The sequence below is a fragment of the Notamacropus eugenii genome, chromosome 7, assembly GCF_028372415.1.
Source record: "Notamacropus eugenii isolate mMacEug1 chromosome 7, mMacEug1.pri_v2, whole genome shotgun sequence".
NCBI lineage: Eukaryota > Metazoa > Chordata > Mammalia > Diprotodontia > Macropodidae > Notamacropus > Notamacropus eugenii.
Window position 1 is genome coordinate 103,531,989 of NC_092878.1, and position 23,061 is coordinate 103,555,049.

The 23,061-nt window shown below is 39.4% G+C and overlaps 1 protein-coding gene across 5 annotated transcripts in view; it reads right to left on the reverse strand.

Moving 5' to 3' along the window:
* Positions 1 to 16,943: 16,943 nt before the first annotated feature.
* ACSL1 (acyl-CoA synthetase long chain family member 1) overlaps positions 16,944 to 23,061 on the reverse strand; it is a 96,626-nt gene continuing 90,508 nt past the window's right edge. For all 5 annotated transcript variants that reach the window (XM_072624008.1, XM_072624010.1, XM_072624007.1 and 2 more), the window contains 4 exons: positions 21,012 to 21,155; positions 20,334 to 20,435; positions 19,289 to 19,360; positions 16,944 to 18,630 (listed from right to left, as the gene is read on the reverse strand). In XM_072624008.1, coding sequence (XP_072480109.1) covers positions 18,490 to 18,630; positions 19,289 to 19,360; positions 20,334 to 20,435; positions 21,012 to 21,155 — 459 coding nt within the window. In that variant the 3' untranslated portion in view covers positions 16,944 to 18,489. The remainder of the gene's footprint in view (positions 18,631 to 19,288; positions 19,361 to 20,333; positions 20,436 to 21,011; positions 21,156 to 23,061) is intronic.

Consider the following 23,061-nt stretch of genomic DNA (forward strand, 5'->3'; position numbering starts at 1 on the left):
GTTTTCCTTCCCGCCCTCAGCCCGCCCCGACTTTCAAATTCCATTGGCTGCGTCCTCTTTCCCTCATCCATTGAGCGGTCTCCGAAGGTGGGGCGGTCACTTTGGGACTCCGGTCACGCCCCCTGCTCCTCCCCATTTGTATCTCCAGTCCCACGTGGTTCCGAGGCCTCCTACTGCTACCTGAGCTTACATGCGCACCTCTAATCAATCAATCAATCAATCAATCAATCAATCAATCAGTCAATCAATCCGGCAGTCCACTGGCTACAGAAAGTCGACTAGAATTTAGCAGATGCGTCCTATGTGCCTGGCTCTGTCTCAAGCCCTGGGAACACAAACAAAGACAAAAACTGCCTTCAAGAAGCTAAAAATGGGAGACCACTAGGTATGAACAAGATCCCTTCTGGGATAAATTTAGAGCTAATTGCAGAGGAAAGGTATTGACATTAAGGAGGACTGACCAGAGCTTTTTGCAGAAGTTCTAAGTCCAGCCATGGCTCGAAAGAAGCCGGGAAAGCTAGAAGGCGGAGATGAGGAGGGAGAGGATGCTAGTCTTGGGGACCCCAGTGCCAACGCATTGAGTGTCCCTGAATCCGAGAGGACTTGGAGCAGGTGTGATGTAAGAAGAATGTAAAGGTAGGAAGGGGTCAGATTAGGAAGGGCAAACAATTAGAAAGAAGTAATTGAGAGCCACTGGACTTCATTAGTGTACTAACAACGACCATTTATTAAGCATCTACTCTCTGCTAGTCACTGGTAGGTGCTCGAGGTTTGGATCTAAGGAATGAAGCAATCCATAGATTGGATTGGAACCTCCAAAGAGGTTCTGTTGTATTGAGGAAACAACCAAGACATAATTATATACAGAATCACTATAAAGTGAATAAATACAAAGTATGAGAGGCAGAGTAACATGGTGGATAGACAGCAAAGACCCCAACCCCAGTGAGGAGTGAGCGCTTGGGGTCTGGGTTTCATGTCTGACCTCTGACTCCAACTGCATTTGGTTACTTAACCTTTCAGCGATCTGGGCAACTCCCTAAAACTTTTAATCACCTTCGGAGAACTTGCCAACCTGTCCTGGTAGAAATAGCCTCACCTGGGCGTTCTCTGTAACAATGAATCCCAAGTGGAGTTTCTATAGCTAAATACAAAATAGTGAAATAGGAGGTCGTTGACGGTGGGAAAGGCATTAGCAGTAGAGAGAACAGCAAAGAGAGCAGCATTCCAATAACATTCACAAAACCCTTACAGCTTTCAGAACTACAAGGCTGAGTAAGAAGATCTCTTTGTCCCCTGGGAGCTCATATTTTGTTATAAAGATCAAACAAAAAGGTAACTGCCATAATACATGATATAAGCATTTGAGAAGTGGCTAGTGGTGGAGAGACAAATCTCATCTGGTGGAAGGAGCGTAGTCCAATTTGGCTTGAATGTAAAATAGGATTATAAAATCAAAGATGTAGAACCAGAAGAGACCAGTGATAGTTCAACCCTATCATTTTAGACAGAGGAGAAAGCCCCGAAGCCCAAAGAGTCTGTGACTTGTCCCAGGTTACAGCAGCTAAGTAAGAGATAATGACAAGATTTCAATCTAGCTGTACATAATTGTAGATAGAATTAATGTTGTTGCTTACTGGAAGACAGCTGTTGGCAAACATAGGGATTCATGAACCCGCTGAAATTCAAATCAATTCAGTAAAGTTTACTAAGGTTCTTTGCTGTACAAAGCACTGTGTTAGGCTCTGGGAGTAACAGTAATAATAGCTAACATCTGTTTACTGATGGGATGCTGGGTGCTTGTGCTCAGACCCCAGTATCAAGATCACATTTCTCCCTAGCCTCAAACACTATCCCTGGCAGTTTCTCTCTCGCCCAAGGCCACTGTGCCTAGCAATTACTCATGAGTGGACACCAGCAAAACACTTAGCTTTTTTCCCTTGTATAGTAACAAACCTGTAGGAATTATTAGTTTGAACCGGCTTTGTACTGACTCATAAAGATATTTAGTATCCAGTGGACTATCTATGCCAACTCCCTACCTCATTATATGCATCCTGGTCTCCTTATTATGTGTATCCTAGGCTTTAGACATTTTATATATATATATATATATATATATATATATATATATATATATATATATATATATATATATATATATATATATATATATATATATATATATATAGTGACATAGTAGACCTAAAAACCACACCTCTCAGTGCTCTCCCTCCCTTGGCTTTTTCCTGGTGAACCCTGGGTAAAACACCTTGGAAGCAGATACAAAACATACATGTTCCTTTAAGAACTGATCACTCCTGAGTGGGATAGGTTTAGTGAAGACTTCTCAGATTATAATTCTTCTCCCAGGGGTGAGGTAAGACTGAGAGGCTCAAGGTTACTATATTTTTAGAACAGAATAATTCCATATAAGGATATGAAACTATGTAGTACATTAGGGTCTCAATGATTGGATAAAGTTTACCTAATTCTTCAATGTTTTCATTTCAAAAGGGATTGGTTAGATTTCGTGTCTAGAATGTAAGATCATATTCTCAGCTAATGAGGATAATGGTCAGTGGGGGGGGAGGGACTTGCGTTAGAGTCTATATAAATCACTGCCTTTTCTTTGTCTTCGGCTTTCCTACTCCAGGTGAACTGCTGTAGGATTGTCCAGATTCTCGAGAATCGAATAAATCTGTTTTCTGTCATCACTTTGAGAGGCCTCTGAGTAATTGATTTATGTAGGGACCTGAGCCATCCCACACACTCCTTAATCATTCCCTCCCTAATTCCACCCTGAATCACCTCGTTAGCATACCTGGCACATGTTTTACTATAGTTTATCCTACATAAACTTGAAGGTTTTTTGCCTGCTGAAAAGCATAAAAATAAACCTTTGCCAACTTGACTTAAAGAATGCTTGAGTCAGTGAATTCTTTCCAGACAACCCTATCCTGTTCCCTGGCCCTTGAGGGGTCCCTGAATACCTCAGAATCACATCATTACTATGTGCCAGGCACTGTGCTAAGTGCTTTACAATTATTACCTCACTTGATCCTCACTGCAACCCTGGGAGGTACGTCCTATTATCATCCCCAGTTTTACAAATGAGGAAGCAAGCAAACAGAGGTGAAGTGACTTGCTTAGGGTCACAAAGCTAGTAAGTGTCTGAGACTACATTTGAATTCAGGTCTTCCTAAATCCAGGCCCAGCACTCCATCCACAAAAACAAACTTGCATTTAAAGTAGAGAATACATGTAAAGAAATGATGTGGTTAATTAGGGCTATATTCCAAATAGATCACTGTACTCCACCTAAATTTGTTAGACATTAGCAGGAGAAAAAAGAAACCTCAATTTAACGGGTCTGTTATAAGAGAAAATTCTGCTAGGGAAGAAGGGGGAACGAACAGAGAGCTTCTTCAAATCTCCTGCAAATAAGTCAATCAATAAAACTTTTCTTACTTAACAATTGCTTCAGGAGACCTTCTGATCCATTATCCCTGCATGTATGGAACAGGGAGTGAACAATAATATACATATGTATATTTTTTATGGCTTTTAAAATGGATGGGGGCATCTCTGGGCACAGAGAAGTATCTGAAGCCCGGTTGTGTGAAATTGTGGGGAGATGTCATCCCAAACAATGTTTTTCTTCCCTCCCTGGGAGAGCTTGTTTTTACTGCAGGAGTGTGAACAACAAAGCAATCTTCCACCATGTTTTTAATTATTTTTCACTAAACATGGTGGCAAGCAGTAGGAGTAGTTGGTGGTAGCAACAGCTGTGACATTCATTTCAAGCAATCAAGGAGGTGATAGAATGACTGCTAGGGCAGGAGACTAGAGAAGGTTCAGCTCAATGAAACTTCTGCTCTCCTTAAGTAGTTTGAATTTTGTTGGTCAGCTAGATGACTCAAGTTGCTGTAACTCAGAGGTTCTCAAATGTATTTGGACTACCACCCTCTTTTTAAAACAAAATCCTCAGTGCCACCCTGGAAATCAACTTTCTTTAAATCTTTCACAGTTGTTTTTTTTAATTTGCAACACTTCAAAAAATATAAATTGTTTTAAAATGATGCATCTTTAATAATTTATTGCAAATTTATGGTTTTTTTCCTGCATTGAAATTTTGTTGATGCAGTATTGCATCATGTAATCATATAACACTTTATTTTAAACAAAGCATATATTCCTGCAGATGCATGCTGGACTTCCCAGCAATACTCAACACCCTCTCTTGCCAACATTTGCTTCTTAAAACCTGTCTGCAGATTTGATCATTGATGGGTTTTAACTGATTATAATTTGTTATAACTGTTATAACTTGCATTTAGTGTGTTTATTTGGAAAATAATGTAATTACTAGGACTTTAACTCTGTTACACAACAGATGAAACACGAATGAATGGTTTTTCAAAATTCTCTTCTCTTCTTTCCTTATGCTTCGCCCCCCCCCCCCCCACCTTATTTATATTCAACACTCCCCAATTGTACCCAAGGCTACTATACCCCACCTACCTCTGGATCATTCCAGCGCCCCACCAGGGGGCAGTATCACCCAGTGTAGCTCTGCTCCTTTGTTTGCTATGTGAGGCTATAACAATAAAGAGTACTGCTTGACATTGGTATACAACTTGCAATGCATTTTGTATTTCTTGCATTCTCAATGGGAGAGGGAGGAGGGAGAAAATTTGGAGGTGAAAATAAAAGAAAATTGAATTTTCATGTAAAAAAAGACGTTGGTTTACAGAGATATGGAAAAGAGTGGGATTCAAGTCCTGGTCCCCAAATGTGCTAGATTTTTTTCTGGCTGGAGGCTAAGCCAAATTGAGGAAAACTCACATTTTTGAATTGTTATTAATGTTGAAGTAAACCACTCAAATGATCAGAGTGTATTTATTAAGTCCTTACTATGTGCTAAACAATAGGGATACAAAGAAAAAGCAAGAATAAACATACTTCCTGCCCTCAAGGCAATTGTACGATAAATGCAGGCTAGATGGAAGATAATTTGGGAGAAGATTTTATTAGCAGCTGCAGGGACCAAAAAAGGCCTTCTGGAGGAGGTAGGCTTCAATTGAGTCTTAAAGGAAGCCAGGGATGCTAAGAGTCAGATTGACAAGGATTCCAGGTATCAGGAACAGCCAGTGTAAAACGTACAGATGAGGTCTGGAGAGATGATGGTACAGGAACTCCAAGACTGGAGTTCCCTGCATGGGCCTTCTGGAAAAGAATTCACAGACTCAAGAATTGTTGAGGTCAAGGTAAAGATTTATTACACTTTTCAATAGGCATGACTTCTTAAGGAGTCTACAACCTTAGAGGGGTACAGGTAAAGTTTATAGAGGATGTTCTACAGCAAAGCAGGTGCCAAATATGCTAAGTAGGTGATTCAGGGTGGGATTAGAGAGTGGTTAAGGAGTGGTTAGTTTTTAAAGGAACATGCACTTTTGGTACCTACTGTGCAGGTATTTTGCCCAGAGTTCATCTGGGTGGGGCTACGTGGAGTTGTGGTTTTAGGCCTGAAAAGTCACTAAGTCAACTAACGGGGCTCACTAAGGAATACCTGGCTGCGCTCATCAATGTCTTGTTAGACAGATAAATGTAAGGGAGTATACGAATGTCTAAGTCTAGGATACATATGATTGGATCAGTGAGTAGTTAACATCATTATGACCCAGTACACAGCCAGTTCAGCCAGTACACAGCTGGTTCAGGCTAATAAATTCTATCAGTGAAGCTGGCTACTGTAGCAGGAAGGGAGATAATGGTTGTTGCTGGGGCAGGCTGTGTCCTTGGGCTGAGGAGAAACTGCCTGGGAGAGTGTTTTGAGGCTAGGGAAAAATGTGATTTTTTAAAGAGAAATGTGATTGTAGAATTGGGGTCCAAGCACATGCACCCAAGCACCCCATCAGTAGTACCAAGAGAGGATCTGGAGTAATATGTGAGGAACCATACATAAGCCAGTGTGACTGGATGTTAAGAGTTTGTGGCAGGGAGTAAAATCAGATTGGAATGGTAGTGGGTTTCCTTTGTAATCATATGTATTTTATCTTAGGCATTCAGAAACATTCTTCTAAGAAAGGGTCCATAGACTTCATCAGACTGCCAAAGGGGTCCAGAACCGCCCCCCCCAAAAAAAGATTAAGAGTGCCTGATCTAATCCAACAATCTCATTTAACAGATAAGGAAAGAAAAGAAAGAAAAAAAAAGACTTAAAGTGAAGTAATTTGTCCACGCTCACACAGGTAAGTGGCAGAGCCGGAATTCAAACTCAGGACCCCTAACTTCCCACCCTAGAAAATTAATTGGCTGCTGAAGTCTTCATAATGCCTAAGGCATAGATTGTGGGAAAAACCACAGCCAAACAGCTGTTGTCCGGCTGGATTTGGGGCAGCTGTTGGAATGCAGAGGATGAAAGGTCATGTGACTGTGCTGTTTTTTTTTGTTGTTTTTTTCTCTGCAGCTGCTGTAATTAGCCTCCTGTTTTACTTTAAGTCTATCTTTAGAGACACAGCTCCATGGCAGACAAATGTCTGTGTATATAGAGATCAAATTAGTCTCCTATGCCAAGAATCTGCCTCAAGAAATTCTCTCAAAAAGAAAAGTTGTCCTCAACAACTACATCTCTATTGTATTCTTCTGTCCCATCTAAATGCAAGAATATTGGGAGGTTAGCTAAACTATAGTTTTCCAAATTAAGACCCATGAAGGTCAGATGTAGGGGAAATAGCAAAATTCAATTCAATATAATTTATCATGTGATTACAATTTTGTATAGTAGGGTGAAAAGGATAGTGAACAAATTATTGGAGCCAGGAAGAAGTAGGTTCAAATCCCATATCTGAGCAGACAGTCATTTAGCCTCTGAATCTCTGGTAGCGCTTGGAGACTAAACTAAGTTAGTAAATTACTAATCTAAGTTAGAGACGAGCTGTGAAGTAATCACTGGAGGAAATTTTACCAGTGTGTTGATCATGCTAAAAATGATAAAATGGTTCTCCTTGTCTTCTTACAATCTGGGAGAAAGTAAATTAAATCCACAAAACTTTTGTGTTATTAATATTCATATGGGCAGCTAGGTGGCATAGTGGATATATCTTGGGGTCTGGAGTCAGAAGTCCTGAGTGCAAAACCAGCCTTAGACATTTACTGTGTGACCCTGGGTGTATGTAAGGTGAATTTTAGTGTAAGTAAGGTGGATTTTATTGTGTAAAGTGAATTTTTGTTATTATTTCTTAGAGTTCAGTTTCCCAAGATCCGTAGCCATAACAATCTCTTGTTCCAGGTATTAGATATAAGATCTCACAATCATGGTTCAAAACATATCCACCATGCTTGCACAGCCTTATATAATGATAAATAATATATACATTTGTGTTTAAATTGTAAACGTCCACTGCGACTGCAAAGTGAGATATAGGGATGAGGTGATATAAACTTGTGAGGAGATTGCTGACAATATGCCTTCTTTGTCTGTTGCCCTATAAAGTAGGTGGTCGTTGGTCAGTGAATGGAGAACCTTAGGGTTAAATGTACAAACTGGAATGCTGTGTGTGCTTTGATTGGCCCCCATCAAGGCATGGAGGGAATCTGTGTTTGCCTCAACTGGCCCCCATTGAGGCTTGAAGGGATTTAGGGGATGCACAAACTGTACCTGTCTCAATTGACTCCATTGAGACCTAGGGGTAGTTGTCCCCCCTTCTCACTGGCCCCTGTGAGAAGGGTAATTAGGGAAGGCTATAGCAGTTTGTGCTCCCATTATTAGCAATCCTCTTCTGAGAAGACTAGACTAGGATAAAGTCAGATTATTCACCCCTTCTTAGTGTCTTTCCTGTCTGACCAGATCAAGAGTGAACCTATGCTAGCAGCCCTCCTATGCGCTGTGTTTATCTGTCTTATACTGGGCAAGTCACTTAACCATGTTATCTCAGTTTCCTCATCTGTCAAATTATCTGGAGAAGGAAATAGCAAACCATTCCAGTATCTTTGCCAAGAAAACCCCAAATGGGGTCACAAAGAGTCCGACATGACTGAAAATGACTGAACAACAACAAATTCATCTTTTCCCGTTTATTTTATTCTTATTGTACTCTCATATTTCTGAGACTATAACAATGATATCCAATGTAATCTTGATAATGTGTAAGATTCAGCATAAGTACTCAACTGGTAAAAGACGGCTCCTGCTAAATTTTCGTAACATTTATTTCTTAACTCACCTTACTGCTCATCTCAATATTTACTGAATCAATCCTTATCTCCCTTCAGTGACTTCTTCGGTTATTTTGTTCTCGTCTTCCCCCCACCCCAACATTCTTGATCTCCCATATCTCAATACAAATCAAGTGCATCCGCCAAAAGAACACTGTTCCCCACCCCAATTTCTTGTTAACATTTAATAACTAAAGAACATTGGGATAAATGAACACTAACTCCTAGTAAACAGCATTATTAGGTTACTGGAGAGACATTAAAGACAAATTTATAGGTCATACTTGACAGAGAGAGAACATGATTTAGTTTTTAAGAACTGCTAATAATTAGCAGCTTAACATTGTTAATTTTTGTACTAAAATCATACATGTTTACTTCTCCAAAATGAATAAAAATCAAGCCACAGCCTGGTATGGTGGATAGAGAGTGGAGTCTCAGAGTCCAAAGACCTGGGTTTGAATCCTGCCTCTGATATGAACTGACTGGGTAACTCTGGGCAAGTACCTTAATTTCTTCTGTCCCAGGTAAGATGTACAAGATAGGAGGTAGTTTCTTCACCAGTTCCCTGTACCAATAAAAATCAAAGTTCCAGTCCTACGTTTTTAAAAGGGAGAAAAAACCTAGGAATATAATCTCTAACTGAGTCACTGTTTGAATTAGTTTAAGATGAGTCTGTCCTAATCCTAATTTTATTTTGTGATGTTCTAGGTCCTAGAGTCCAGGACATCTATAGTTACTTCAAGGTCTCTCTCCAAATGAAAAAACTTTTACAAAAGGGATATTTACTGAGAAAGTATATAGCAAGGTCAAAACAATTCTCCCCAACCAGGGGCACATTCTCTACTCCCTATGTCTACAGTCCCTGGGGAGAGATATATAATGCACAGATTTTTTTTATAGATCTATCTGCCAGGAACATATAGGACTGAGAAGGTATCTTATAAATCCTGGCACTGGGAATTCTTTCCTACCTGCAAGCATTCCCCACCAGTTCATGTTGGGAAAATGCTTCAGATAGAACAAGTCACTTTCCTGTCTGAGCTGGGGCAAGCTTCCCGCTGGATGTGGAATTTCCGTTGTCAGCTAAGGAAGGAGTCCCAGACAAGTCATGACTGGCTTCAGGAGGAAATAAGTGTTCTGGTTTTCACATAGGAAGTTAGATGTAGGCTGTTTTTTCACCTGTATTATATTTCCATTGAACCACAATCTATAGTCATAACAATACAATCTGATTTTGCTATCCTATATTTGTTATAAAATCCACATGCATTTGGAAAAACTTTCTTAATTGTGATTGAAACATTTTTTCTTTCAGAATCCTTTCCAAACAGCTCACTCAAATAAAGGAAACAAATAAAGAATTGTATACTGTCTTTCATCTTACAGAGAAACCAGAAAATATTCCCTGATAATAATGGTGTATGATTGTATACTTTGTATTTTTTAAGGCACTATCACATATCTGTGATGTAAATACTTTGTGGTGGTTTTATTACCCCTTCTTTGCAAAAGAGGAACCAGACACAGATACAAAGAGACATTCATCTATGTAAAAGAAAGTGTGCCAAATTAGGAGCCAATCAATCAATCAGCCAATCAATAAGCATTTATTAAGTGACTTCTATATGCCAGGCTCTTTGTGAAACCTTGGAGAAACAGACAAAAAGCAAAGAGTCCCTAATTCAAGGATCTTCAAGGGAGACAATAGTACATACATGCAAAATAGAAACCAGGTAATTGAGGAGGTGGGGGAGACTTTTGCCACCAGAAGCAGAAAAGGCCTTGTGTTAAAGGTGTTACTTGAGGTGAGTCTTAAAGGCAACTCAAATCTCCTAAGAAGTGAATATAAGGAGGGAGTGCGTTCTAGGTGTGAGGGACAGCTAGTAGAGGCAAATTAGGAAATGATGTGCATTGTGGGAGGGACAGCAAATTAGCAGACTTACCACTCACTTGTTAAATAGTATGACTTCAGACTTCAAGAAAACATACCTCTCTCCCTCTCTGTTTTGGGGGGGGGGGGAGAGGCAAAAGGGTTAAGTGACTTACCCAGGGTCACACAGCTAGTAAGTGTCTGAGGCTGGATTTGAACTCAGGTCCTCCTGACTCCAGGCCCAGTGCTTTATTCATTATGTCACCTAGTTGCTCCCCTCTAATTAATTTCTAAAAACTGGGAAAAATTTAATTTTTATTTGAAAAAAAAAACCAAGTTTACCGTACTTTATGTAGACAGATTTATAAGGTTAGAATTTAAGAGATTATTCCTTAATAGGAATTTACTATGGTGGGATCTTAGTTATGGCCTAATGGCCCCAAAAGCTTCCCATAGATATCTTAAAAATATATAAGCAGAAAGATTATTTTTAAAAAATAATGAATATTTTAATGGAGAGGTGGGAATTTTTTTTTTAACAAAAACTATTTTAGGCAAGATCTGATTCTCTTCTCATCACTTAAACCTTAGCATTTCCTATTTAAATCAATCACAGGTCACAGCTCTAGTGTGGACTAGAACACCTTTTTTCAGCCCATCCTGGTCATAAGGCACATTCCCAGTTCAAAAACTTCAAACATTTAGGCCTCTTGGAATCAAAAGCTACCTATGTTTGTTCTATCTAGTGAAAGAAATCTGTCCTAGAAAGAAACAATGCTCGGACAGTTTGTCTCTTCTAAAACTGACTCCTCCACAGGAGGAGAGAAATCAAGTCATTTCTAGTTCCAGATTTCAACCTCTCTGCTCACACAGTGGCTGAAATAATGCCAGTGCCATGGCCACAGATGCATGGAAATCTCACCGTTGGCCCTGTTCAGGTTTTCTGCGTCATTGATACTAAATCATTCTAAGCTGCTCTCCTTTCTCTGTCTCACCAATATCATATTTGGGTAACTATATCCAAAATAAGATTTAAATCTAATAGTCCTTACATTTAATAGCCATGAAAATAGCCATCCCTTCTAACACAGGATGAACGGAAGCCTGCTTCCTGTTTGTACTATTAAAAAAATTTCAGCTTATTCTAGCGTTTAAAAACACATTTAAATGTGTTTAATAGGAATGCATATGTAGAGCCTCTATCAGATTGCATACCCTCTTGGGGAGAGAGGGGGAGAAAATTTAAAACTTATGGAAGTGAATGTTGAAAACTAAAAAGAAATTAAAATAAATTTTAAAAATACATTTAACCCAAGGAATTGGTGACACATGCCTGTAATCCTGCTACTGAAGAGGCTGAGAGGTTGGTGGATTCCCTGAGAATTTAGGAGTTCTGAGCTGTAATTGGATATCCCCACTCAATAAGGTAGCAATACTCTTTGGAGTAAGGTGCCCGTCTGATGGTAAAGGTTGGAGATGGAACAGGTCAAAGCTTCCTGCCAACCTGCAGTGTATGGGGCTGGCCTGTGAGCAGCTGATGAACTTCTAGCCTGGGTGAGATAAGGAGACCCAGGCTCAAAAATTATAAACAATCAATCGAACATCAAAACCACAATTAAACAGAATTTTTAGAAACTGATAAAGTGGTTGCACCAAAATATTCTATTTCGCCCTTGTGGGTGGAAGACATTAGAAAATCAATTTTTTTTTCTCTTTGCTAGTTAATAAACATTTGCTAAGTTCCTACTGTATGTTAGGTTACTATGCTAAGCTCTGAGGATATAACTTAAAAACCAAAAAGGACAATCCCTACCTTCCATATCAGAGCTTACAATCCACACAAAAAAGCTGAACAGTGGCAGGAATGGTCACTGGTATTTATCAAAGAATTCTCAAATGAGTGCAGCCAGGTAAGAAATGAGGAGGTGGCAGGTGAGTTTCCCTCCTTACATGGAGAAGTTTCTAGCATCACCCTGCAGAGATGAGTTATAAGTAAGAAGTCCGATTGGCTCTTGAAAGGTGATGAGAGGTAAGAAAATGAACATCTTGTCTGTACATCACTTACATTTCCCAGTATATCCCTTCACCTTCCCATCCAGAGAACCATGCTTTATAATAAAGAATAGGGAAAGAGAAAAAAGTAGAACAAAAAGAAGCAAAACACAGAAGAAAAAAAACCTGATACCTTATGTAGTACTTCATGCCCGTAGTCCCCCACCTCTGTAAGAGGGCAGGCAATGGGGTGAAGGGATCCTTCTTCATGTCTTTTCTTTGGGGTCTAACTCAGTCACTATAATTTCAAATTCAAACTGATTAGCTTCTGAAATGGTTAAGTTTTTTGGATCACTTTTTTGTCTGCCACCCTGTGGTCTTGAACGAAAATGCTCGACCTAATAAACTTGTCCAGTCTGGATATTGGATGAATAAACGGAAAGGCATTCATTAAGTATTCACTTTGTACAATGCATTTTGCTAAACACTAAGGACAAAAATGGAGTAGTTCACATTCTAATAGGTAACCAGCCTCTACTAGCTCACCAAGGATCAAATTTTCAGTGTAAAAGTAAATTTTCATATTCATTTTGGAAATCGGGAAACACTATAAATTTAGACTTGGTTTGTTGTTTTGTTGATTGTCTAGACTTAAGAATGTTATAGGCAAATATTAGTAATGATGATTAAAACTGTTTTATGTGATACATGTGATACATGTGATACACATAAACACTGTTTAGTGATACATTTTTTAAAATGTGGAGAGAAGGGGTACTTTGTTCCAAGAAGTTATTTAAAGATGAGCTGTTTCACTAGACTTAGAACTGAACTGTCTCATTTTAGAGACTGGGAAAATGAGGTGTAGAAGAATTAAGGAGTAGGGGAAGCTGCAGCCTCAAGGCCACATGTGGCCCTCTAGGTCCTCAAGGATGGTACTTTGACTAAATCCAAGCTTCACAGAACAAATCCCCATTAATGAAAGGATTTGCTCTGTAAAACTTGGACTCAGTTAAGAGGCCACACCCAAGGACCTAGAAGGCCACATATGGCCTTGAGGCCAAAGGTTCCCCACCCTAGCCACCCAATGAGACTCAGTAATTTGCAGTCACACAGGTAGTAAGGGCAGCTAGGTGGCACAATATAGAAAGTGCTGGGCTTGGAGTCAGGAAAACGAGTTCAAATCTAGCTTTGTGACCCTGGGCAAGTCACTTAACCCTGTTTGCTTCAGTTTCCTTATCTGTTAAGTGAGCTGGAGAAGGAAATGGAAAACCACTCCAGTATCTTTGTCAAGAAAACCCCAAATGGGATCATGAAGAGTTAGACATGACAGAACAGCAATAAAACCAACAGGAAGTACAGTTATCCTCATTTTGTGGCATACTTTTAAACTGTATTTTTCTTTGGGTTTTTTTGGTCTGTGTTTTCTTTTACAACATGACTAATATGAAAACGTTTTGCATTACTACACATGCATAACCTATATCAAATTTCAGAGGCAGGCAGAGGTTATGTGTGATTTGCCCAAATTAGTTCTTTCCTGCCCTATGATTATTGAACGTCCCTCAAGAAAATCACAGGATCAGAGGAATAAGATGGCGGGGGGGGGGGGGGGGGAACGGGACTACCCAAGGGCTCACATTCATAGACAGAGAATTATGGAAGTTCAGGGGACAAAAGAAAACAGTGAATGAAACATCAAAGTGACAAATGAGGAAGAAAAGTCTGAATACAGAGGAGGAGATAGACCAGGAGACTAGAGATAAGTCTAGGGACCACAACTGGTCATGATGCCGGTAAAGGTGATTTACTGGGAGCAGAAGAAATCTAGATGGAGGGAGCCCTCTTCTAAAGATAGAATTTGCAAGAAAAAAAAGCACACCCTAGGGAAAATATCTCCACCTGCATACATTGCTACAACTTAACTTTTGCAATTGTACAGTCAATATTCTATCATCTATGTTTAGGTTCCCCAGACTTATTAGGTAGGTCTTCAGTGCTGATCATTCAGGTCCCACTGCTGCCTCCAGCACTTTCCTTTTCCTTAATTATCCCTGTTATCTTTTGACTCATTTTCTTCTCTTTCCTATCTTACTAGATTATTAATGTTCATATCGGATCCTATCAAATTTAAATTCAGTTGCACAAAATTTACTCCAGTTGTACACCATGCCAAGGCAGAAAAATCATAAGCAAATTGGGAGATTTAACTAATCTTCCCTACAAGCAAACTTCAACAAAGAATTTTGCTAACTTGTTCATCAGAATTTTTTCTCTTACACCTTATCTCATGCTTGAAAAAAAGTACTTATTGAAAAAATAGGGATAGGTGATTTCACTGGTATAATGAATGTCCAGGGGAAGAAACTCCCTTTATGTAGATCGGTACCTTTTTTGCAACTTAGTCTGAGAGAGCTGAGCACCAAGGGGATAAGTGAATTGCCTAGGGTCACATGGTCATTATGTGTCAGAACTTGAATCTAGTTTTTCCTGGCATTGAGACAAGTTCATTATCCACTAAGCTATCCATTGTTTGAAATCAAATATGGATGAATGCAAATTTAATAGTATCAATAGAGGAAGCCAGGTGGCACCATAGTGCACAGAGTGCTGGACTTGGAGTACTTGAAGTACTGATTTGAAATGCAGCCTCTAACCCTTACTGTGTCACCCTAGGCAGTTAATCAATCAGTAAACATTTATATTCCTCTATAAAATGAGAGGCTTAGATTCAATGGATTCTAAGATACTTTTCAGCCTTAGTTTTTTAATAAATTAAAAAAATTTCAATTAGCAAGCATTTTAAATGCTTCACTATCTTCCTTCCCAACCTGGGCAAATAAAGAAACAAACCCACAAGAAATAAAGCTCCCAATACATAGGTTTGTAGTCCTGCAAAATAAATTTCCTTAGCCATCCAAAAATGCAAGAGATAAATGGAGTGATCATCTTTAATCTTTTAGACTCATGTTTTATCATTGTGTTGAGCTCTCAAGTCTTTCAAAGTTGTTTCTCTCTAAAATGTCATCATTGTATAAATTGTTCTTCTGGCTGTACTTACATTTTTCTTGTTTTTTAGTCATGTCTCACCCCCATTTGGGGTTTTCTTGGCAAAGAAACTGGAGTTTTCCTGCCATTTCCTTCTCCAGCTCATTTTACAGATGAGGAAACTGAGGCAAACAAGGTTAAGTGACTTCCTCAGGGTCACACAGCTATTAAGTGCCTGAGGCCAGATTTGAACTCATGAAGGTAGGTGAGTCTTCCTGACTCCAGACTTGGCATTCTACCAGTTCATAAAGGTGTTCCTAGCTTTCCCTGAAACAGTCCTTTCATTATTCCTTATGGTACTATAATAGTTTATTACACGCATACCGCAATTTGTTCAGCCATTCCCCAATAGGTGGACACCCTCTTAGCTTTCAATTTTGGCTATCATGAAAAGAATCACTATAAATGTTTTATATATATTGATGCTTTCCTCCTTTGTTTGTTGCTGATGCCCTAGGATTTCTTTAGGGCAGCTAGGTTACATAGTGGATAGAGTACTCAGCTTGGAGCCGGGAAGACTCATCTTCCCAAGTTCAAATCTGATCTCAGATACTTACTTGATATATGACCCTGGGCAAGTCATTTAACACTGTTTGCCTCAATTTTCTCATCTGTAAAATGAGCTACACAAGGAAATGGCAGATCATTCCAGTGTCTTTGCCAAGAAAACCCAACATGAGGTCAAGAAAAGTCGGACATAACCAAAACGAATGAGCAACAACAATTCCTTTAACAGTGGACAATGTCCTTCATTTTACAGGAGGGGTTCTTGAAGCTTTTATGTATTGCAGATTTGACAGTTACATGAAACATATGGACCTTTTCTCTGAATGATGTTATAAAATACATAGGATTACAAAGATCACCAAACATACTGAAATACAAATAATGAAAACTTAAAAAATAGCTCACAGACCCTAAGTTAAGAACTGGTGTTCCATGTAACAACATGGGAACCAAGAGTCATTCACACAAAAATTGCTAAAATGAATATAAATGGTGGTTAGCACAAAAGGAAGAGATCTGAGCCCAGAAGCAGTTAGAGAACAGGATGACTTAGTATCTAGATATTTTAGGATAGAAGGAAAAAACACAGAAAGGGAAGCTGTGGACAGTCTGTAATCCTTCTCAGAACTGGCTTCTGTTCTAGCCAGAATTCAAACTAAAGAACAAAGGTTTCCTGGGAAGATATTTCTTTCCTCTACACTAACTGCTCAGCAGCACAGTAGTGGGAACATGGCTACTGAGATGTACCACACGTCCCTGCCCAGCTCTTTGTGATTAATGAAGTTTTAAGAAAAACTCCTTCATCACAGGAAAGCTTGGTCCCCCATGGAATTGTTAATGAGAGTGTCACTGCCCAACAAAAGTAAACATTCAAAGAGGCCATAAATAAGTAACAGGAATAGGAGGAAAGGCTACAAGGGAGGAAGCAGGAGTGGACAAACATAATCCAAAGCATAAAAATGAGGAGTAACTGAAGGGAAGGGAAGGGGAGAAGAGTTATTAACATTTGATAGCCTGCAAGCCTCACAAAACACCATCTTGGGAAAAACACCATTATAATAAAACATTTGGCATTTTTCAGAATGGCACGTGCTGTTTTTTTTCAACAGATGTTAGGTCTTTGCCAATGACATTTTAACCAGATGTTAAGGTTAGTTATTCTAAGTGTCATAAAGCGTTAACGGTCAATGAGAATGGAAAACTTATAGCGGGCATATAACTGACTGAAGTGGAGTGGGGAAGGCTTTTCCCTTTAGAGCAACTAAGTCATCTGATGCTAAAACAAAGAGAGACTTCACTCACATGAAATGCAGAAATATTTATTTTGGTTTCCTTCGTTATTTTTTGGAAATTCTGTTTTGGTTTATAAAACATAGAAATAGCCAACACTGAAAGCAAACATCCAAAACTCCAATGTGACAAATTGCCGACTTAGATATTTGTGCAATCAAGAGCACACATTATGAAGTTAGGCTACCAAATAGTGTTATTACAATGACATCTCTTTAGTGCAAACCTTGTTGTGCTTGAATATTACATATAACCCCATGTATCCAAAAAACAGAATCATTTTAAATGACAACTTAATTCATTCAAATATGGCCAAGATCTGTAATAATTGCAATGTTGCCAATTCCCCCAATTAGACTAAAAGCCCCTCAGAAGTTCCTCCTAGGAAAAATTGTCTTTATCCCCAAGATTTACACATCCCCCTATTAATTAGCATTTGTCCTTGTTTGCTGAATACATTTTGCAGAAACCATGAGTACACTTCTGAGATGGGCCCATTCCTGTCACTTACTACCTTCCATTTCAACAAGAAAGTATTCAAGTATATCTGCTCCCTCTATTCTTTGAAGTGATATGTTTGGTACAAGACAGTTTATTTTGGGAAACAAAAGAAGCATTAATCACAGCATGATATTCTGATATGAAAACTACATTAAAAACCCATTGACCATTATACAGAAAGAGTGGCTAGTGCAGTGTAGAGATAAGGTGTACGGTTTTCAGGTCATCACAGCTGAGCTTGGCAGATCCTGCTTAGATGGTGTATATATCCTTGAAATTCTTGTTTTCATGGTCGAGTCTAAGGCAGATTTGTTAGTGGAGGGAGGGATGGGAAGGAGAGAGATCTGGAAAGCACTCTTGGTAGCATTCTGCTTTGCATTAGAGTCCATACTCTGTAGGACATTCATGTGACCCCAAATCTGCTTAGTTGTACGTGTCCTAATTTACAGTGAACTTTAAGGTTAAAACAGTAAAGTTCAGGCATTTCTTTCTTTTTCTAGGTTGGGGTGATCTTGGGGGTAGGTGAGAAAGCTTCACAACCTTCATTCAAAGAAAGGTAAGAACAGGGGGCTTAAATAATATTTGGATGAATTATGGTATACCCCACTCCTGTGTGTGTGTTTGTCATTTTTAAAAGGATTCTTTTCCTCCAGTGTACCATGTACCCTTTGGAATAGACAACTGCAGAGAATGTATCAAACACCTGACCTCTCATAAACAGGGAAGCCCTACTTTTTTGGTAGGGATCAGGACAGAAGAGTCAACACCCACCTTTTGGGCTGAGGACGTCCCAAATAACTCATCAGGTATACAGTTGTCCTTTACAATTTAAGGCTCATTTTGGAAATTGTATATCACCACAAAATGGTCAGCAACACAAGGTGACAGTAAGGCAGTGTTCTGTTTTCCTTCAAAATTCCCATGGCAAAAACCCCTTCCAAATAAGCCTCCTTCCCTATGTTTCCTGCAGTCAAAATTACCAATATGAAGGCCAACAGTAGAAGTAGATCTTTTGGAGGTGTGCGGTTTTGTTTTGTCCCAAGCTATCTTCCTCAAGATTAAATCTTAATGGTGGAATAGAGTTCATCGATCTGTGGCCTGAAATATTTCCGGAGCTCTGGTCTCTTTGCCTTGAATGTGGGAGTCAGAAGGCCATTCTCCACCGTAAATAATTCCAAGTGGAGAGCAATGCCTTTGACCTGGAAATAAGAAATAACAAAGGCAATGAGGGAGAAGTGAAAGCTACTTGCCCAATGCAGAGCAAACAATAAGTCACTTAACAGTGAAATGACTTAACTAGCCACTGTGCTACCAGGGTCAATGGGTAACCCATTCTTCTCTCTTTAGGGAGTGCTAGACTTGGTTCTCTTAGACCAGGGATGCTTCACTTGAGATCCATTAACTTGCATTTTTAATATTTTTGATCACTATACCTCAATGCCAGGTCTTAGTGAGTGTAAAGCTATCAAATAATGGACCCTTTATTAAGGAGCTTTAAATCACACCAAGACTTTTGGGAAGCCCTGGACAACAGGTTTCCTTTCCTAACCCCGTGTATTTTATTCTGTGCATTTGAAAATATGACTCTGAGAAGGGGTCTACAGGCTTCACCAGACCACCAAAGGGGTGTGGAACACAAAAAAATGTTAAGAAGTTCTGTCGTAGATGAAGGGTAGTAACTAATCTTTTGGGAGGTTCCAAAGTTTCTGCAATGTTACAGGGTAATTAGTTCACAGCTACTTGTTATTAATTTAATTCAGTAAAGACTTCATGACGAAATCCAGTCTTAAGTAATATCATAATTCCAAAGGCAAGAAACTGGTTGTGCAGAGTCACAAACCTTTATTCCAGTCTCACCTGCTCAAAAGGCTTCAGACCGGCCTCTTTCCCGAGCCTCACCATGTCTTCTAGGATTGCTTTTTTAACATCCTATGAAGGCAACAAAAGAAAGACTACATTAAAAATATTTTTGTTGATATCCCTCATCTTGATCTTGCCCTAGATTTCCCCATTTCCCTAACCAGTTAGCTGGCTTAGTGGATAGAGTGGTGGGTCTAGAGTCAGGGAGATCTGAATTCAAATCCAGCCTTAGACACTTACTGGGTGACCCTGGGCAAGTCACTTAACCTCAGGTCCTCAACTGTAAAATGCATCTACCTGGAAGGGTTGTTGTGAGGATCAAAAGAGAAAACATTTGTAAAGTGACCAGTGCCTGGCGCATAGTAGGTGTTTAATAAATGATTGTTTCCTTCCCTTTTTCCCTTTCCCCTCCCAAAGAACAATCCCTTATAACAATTACGTATGTAATACACACACACACACACACACACACACACACACACACACACACACACACACACACACATATATAGTATATGTATACATAAGAAAAATCCCTATACAAACAAAATCTATTTTTAAAAGAAGAGAGAAATAGGTCAGTAAAACCGATGGGCACATAAAAAAAACCCTGATGTTATATGTAATGTTCTACAGATAAGGAGCCTCACTCCAGGAAAGGAGCAGGGAAAGTATCAAAACTGCATTTTTAAAGCAAGAATATCTAAAACAAAATGAGGGAGGCAAGATGGGGCCAGAGTCTAATGGTACTGGATCCCTGGCAGCCAGGTGGTGGAGAGGATAGAGCCCTGGCCCTGGAGTTAGGAAGTAATGAGTTCAAATTCAGCCTCAGATACTTATTAGCTGTGCGACCCTGAGCAAGTTACTTAATCTCTGTTTGCCTCAGTTTCCTCAATTGTGAAATGGGGATAACAACAGTACCTACTTCCCAAGTTTGCAGGAAGGGCCAAATGAGATAATATTTGTGACATGTTTAGCGCAGTGCCTGACATACAGTGAATGCTCTATGTGTTAGCTACCATTATTCTTATCATACGCTTACCTTATTTTTGCACAAGTCTGCACAGGATCCACTGAAGCCCTTCTTTTTGGCCCAGGAAGACAGTGTCTCCACATCTGGTACCACTATAGCTATGAGGAATGCCTTTAACACACACATAACACAGGTCAATTAGAATCATACACCTTGGCCAGAAGTCCCCGAGCATCCATGGGTATGGGGGAATCCTGAACCATACATGCTAAGAGAATGCTACTAAACCTCAATTTACTTGAATCTAAAGGAATCCCCATTTTTATTTCTGTATGACAAGATCTTCACTGAGAAAGCACTACTTAATAGTGAATGAAGGCTAAAAGCCACAGCGGGCAATGATCGCAGAGGCACAACGTTCAAACCTTTCCTAATTCTCACAAAAAGCTCTGACCCCATGAACTGTCCCATTTCAAGCCTTCTGCTTAATGCAGGCTTTAGTGGAAAGCTGATAGAGAATCATCCTTTAGGAAGCCTTGTCACTCCTGCCCATTTCTCACTTGGGAGGCTGGTTGCCATAGGCTGGTGCTGTACATTCTAGATTCTTGGGCTTAATATATAATATATAAACTGAGTACACCTCAAGTAAGCATAACTAAAATACAGAATACATTAATGACTATTCCACTCCCACTGCTTCATGGCCATGGGCATTAACAGGCAAAAACGGTGACTCAGAGAACACACCTGTAAGCTTTCCCCATGTACAAACACCTGAGCAACAGGCTCACTTCGCTGGTAAATATTTTCAATTTTTTCAGGCGCTATGTATTCCCCTTGGGCCAGTTTGAATATATGTTTTTTCCTGTCAATGATCTTCATGGTCCCATTCTGGATAAGAGATAAGAAAAAAGAGCATTTTTTTACTCACAAAATAAACAGCTCTGACATAGAGACCACCAGCCCTTGTCACATATTAATTAAAATAGCACCATTAGTGTCCTCTAGTGTATTCCTGGTGGAAGAGAAACAAGTACTGTCCTCTCAAGGGACAGATGACTTGGGTACATCCATTGAGCCCATACTGGCCCATCAGATTCCTGGGCCTGGGAGAAAGAGGAGTTGTGATTTCCATATCCAATTAGCATGTGCACACAATTAACATGTGCACATTCAGGATCAGATATCAAGAGCTCTGAGGATTCTTGCCATAAAGAGGCTGCCTGACCTCAACCACAAGAAGAAGGACAAAGGCCTCTTCTTCACATCTTCTAAAGCTCATCTCTCTTAAATTCCCAAATGCACTATTTAGAGACGCAGAGAGAACTGAGTTACATACTCTAAGAATTGGAAGAAACTGAGAATCACAGTTCTAGAGCTACAAAGGACCTTAGAAGTAATGAAGAATAATCCATCTGATATATGAGGAAACTGAGACCAGAGAGTTTGGCGGACTCATCCATGTATCACTAGCAAGAGTCAAGTGTCATTGGAACCCATGTCTTCCTGATTCTAGGACCAGTTTTCTGTCTACTATTCCCAGTGGTGCCAAACTCAAACAGAAACCACTAAACTACACATAAGGATCCCTGTGGACCACACACTGACCTCTAAAACCATAAACTAACATTATCTGTATTTTTATTTTGCTTAATATTTCTTAATTAAGAATGGCTGAATAAATTGTGGTATATGAATGTAATGGAATACTATTGTGCTATAAGAAATGATGAACAGGAAGACTTCAGAGAGGCCTGGAAAGACTTGTATGAACTGATGCGGAGTGAAAGGAGTGGAACAGGAGAACTTTGTACACAGCAACAATCACAGTATGTAAGAACTTTTTCTGGTAGACTTAGTCCTTCATAGCAATGCAAGGACTTAAAAAATTCCCAATAGTCTCGTAAGGCAAAATACCTTCCACGTCCAGAGAAAGAACTATGAAATTTGATCTCAGAATGTAGCAGATCATTTTCTTTTGTATTACATGTTGGTTTGTTTTATGATTTCTCACATTCATTTTAATTCTTCTATGCAACATGACTATGGTGAAAATGTATCTAACAGGAATGTATGAGTAGAACCTATATAAAATTGGGGAGGGAAGGAGGAAGCAGGGGGAAAGGAGAGGGAGGGAGGGAGAAGATAGGGAGGAAGAAGGGGGAGGGGGGAATCTAAGTTATATGGAAATGATTATAGAACACTGAAAACAAATAAAATAATAATAAAAAATATTTTTAATTACATTTTAATCCAGTTCAGACCACATTCAGAAATGCTATGTGGCCTATGGGCTGAGTGTTCTGACACCTCAGTCTAGGAGGATTTGGTCAAAGGGCTACACTTGAGGACCTAGAGGGTCACATGTGGCCATGAGGCCACTCCTGACTAGATGCTAGCTTTCCTTCCCTGCAACCCTACTTTCCTATCTCATAGTACAGATGAAGAAAATGAGACCTAAAGATGCTAACTTGTTTGTGGTTACCTAGCTATAATTAGGGGTGGAGTATGGACCAGAACCCACAATGTACTTCAGAATACTCTGCAAATTCCTATTAATAACTTTAACAGAAAGTCACTATTATTCTCTAAGTATAAATAACACTATCCTGTTTGTCTGCATTTCTTTCTGGACTTTCTTCATTTTTTTCTCTGCATTTTTCTTAATAGCTGCCTCAGTGCCTCTTTTTTCCTTTGCTCTTCTTTTTCCATATTATCTCTACTTTCCCCTCTCCTCCCAGACTTAGTAATCTGCATTGGTGGAGGGAATTTATTAACTAAGAGTTCCCAACACTAA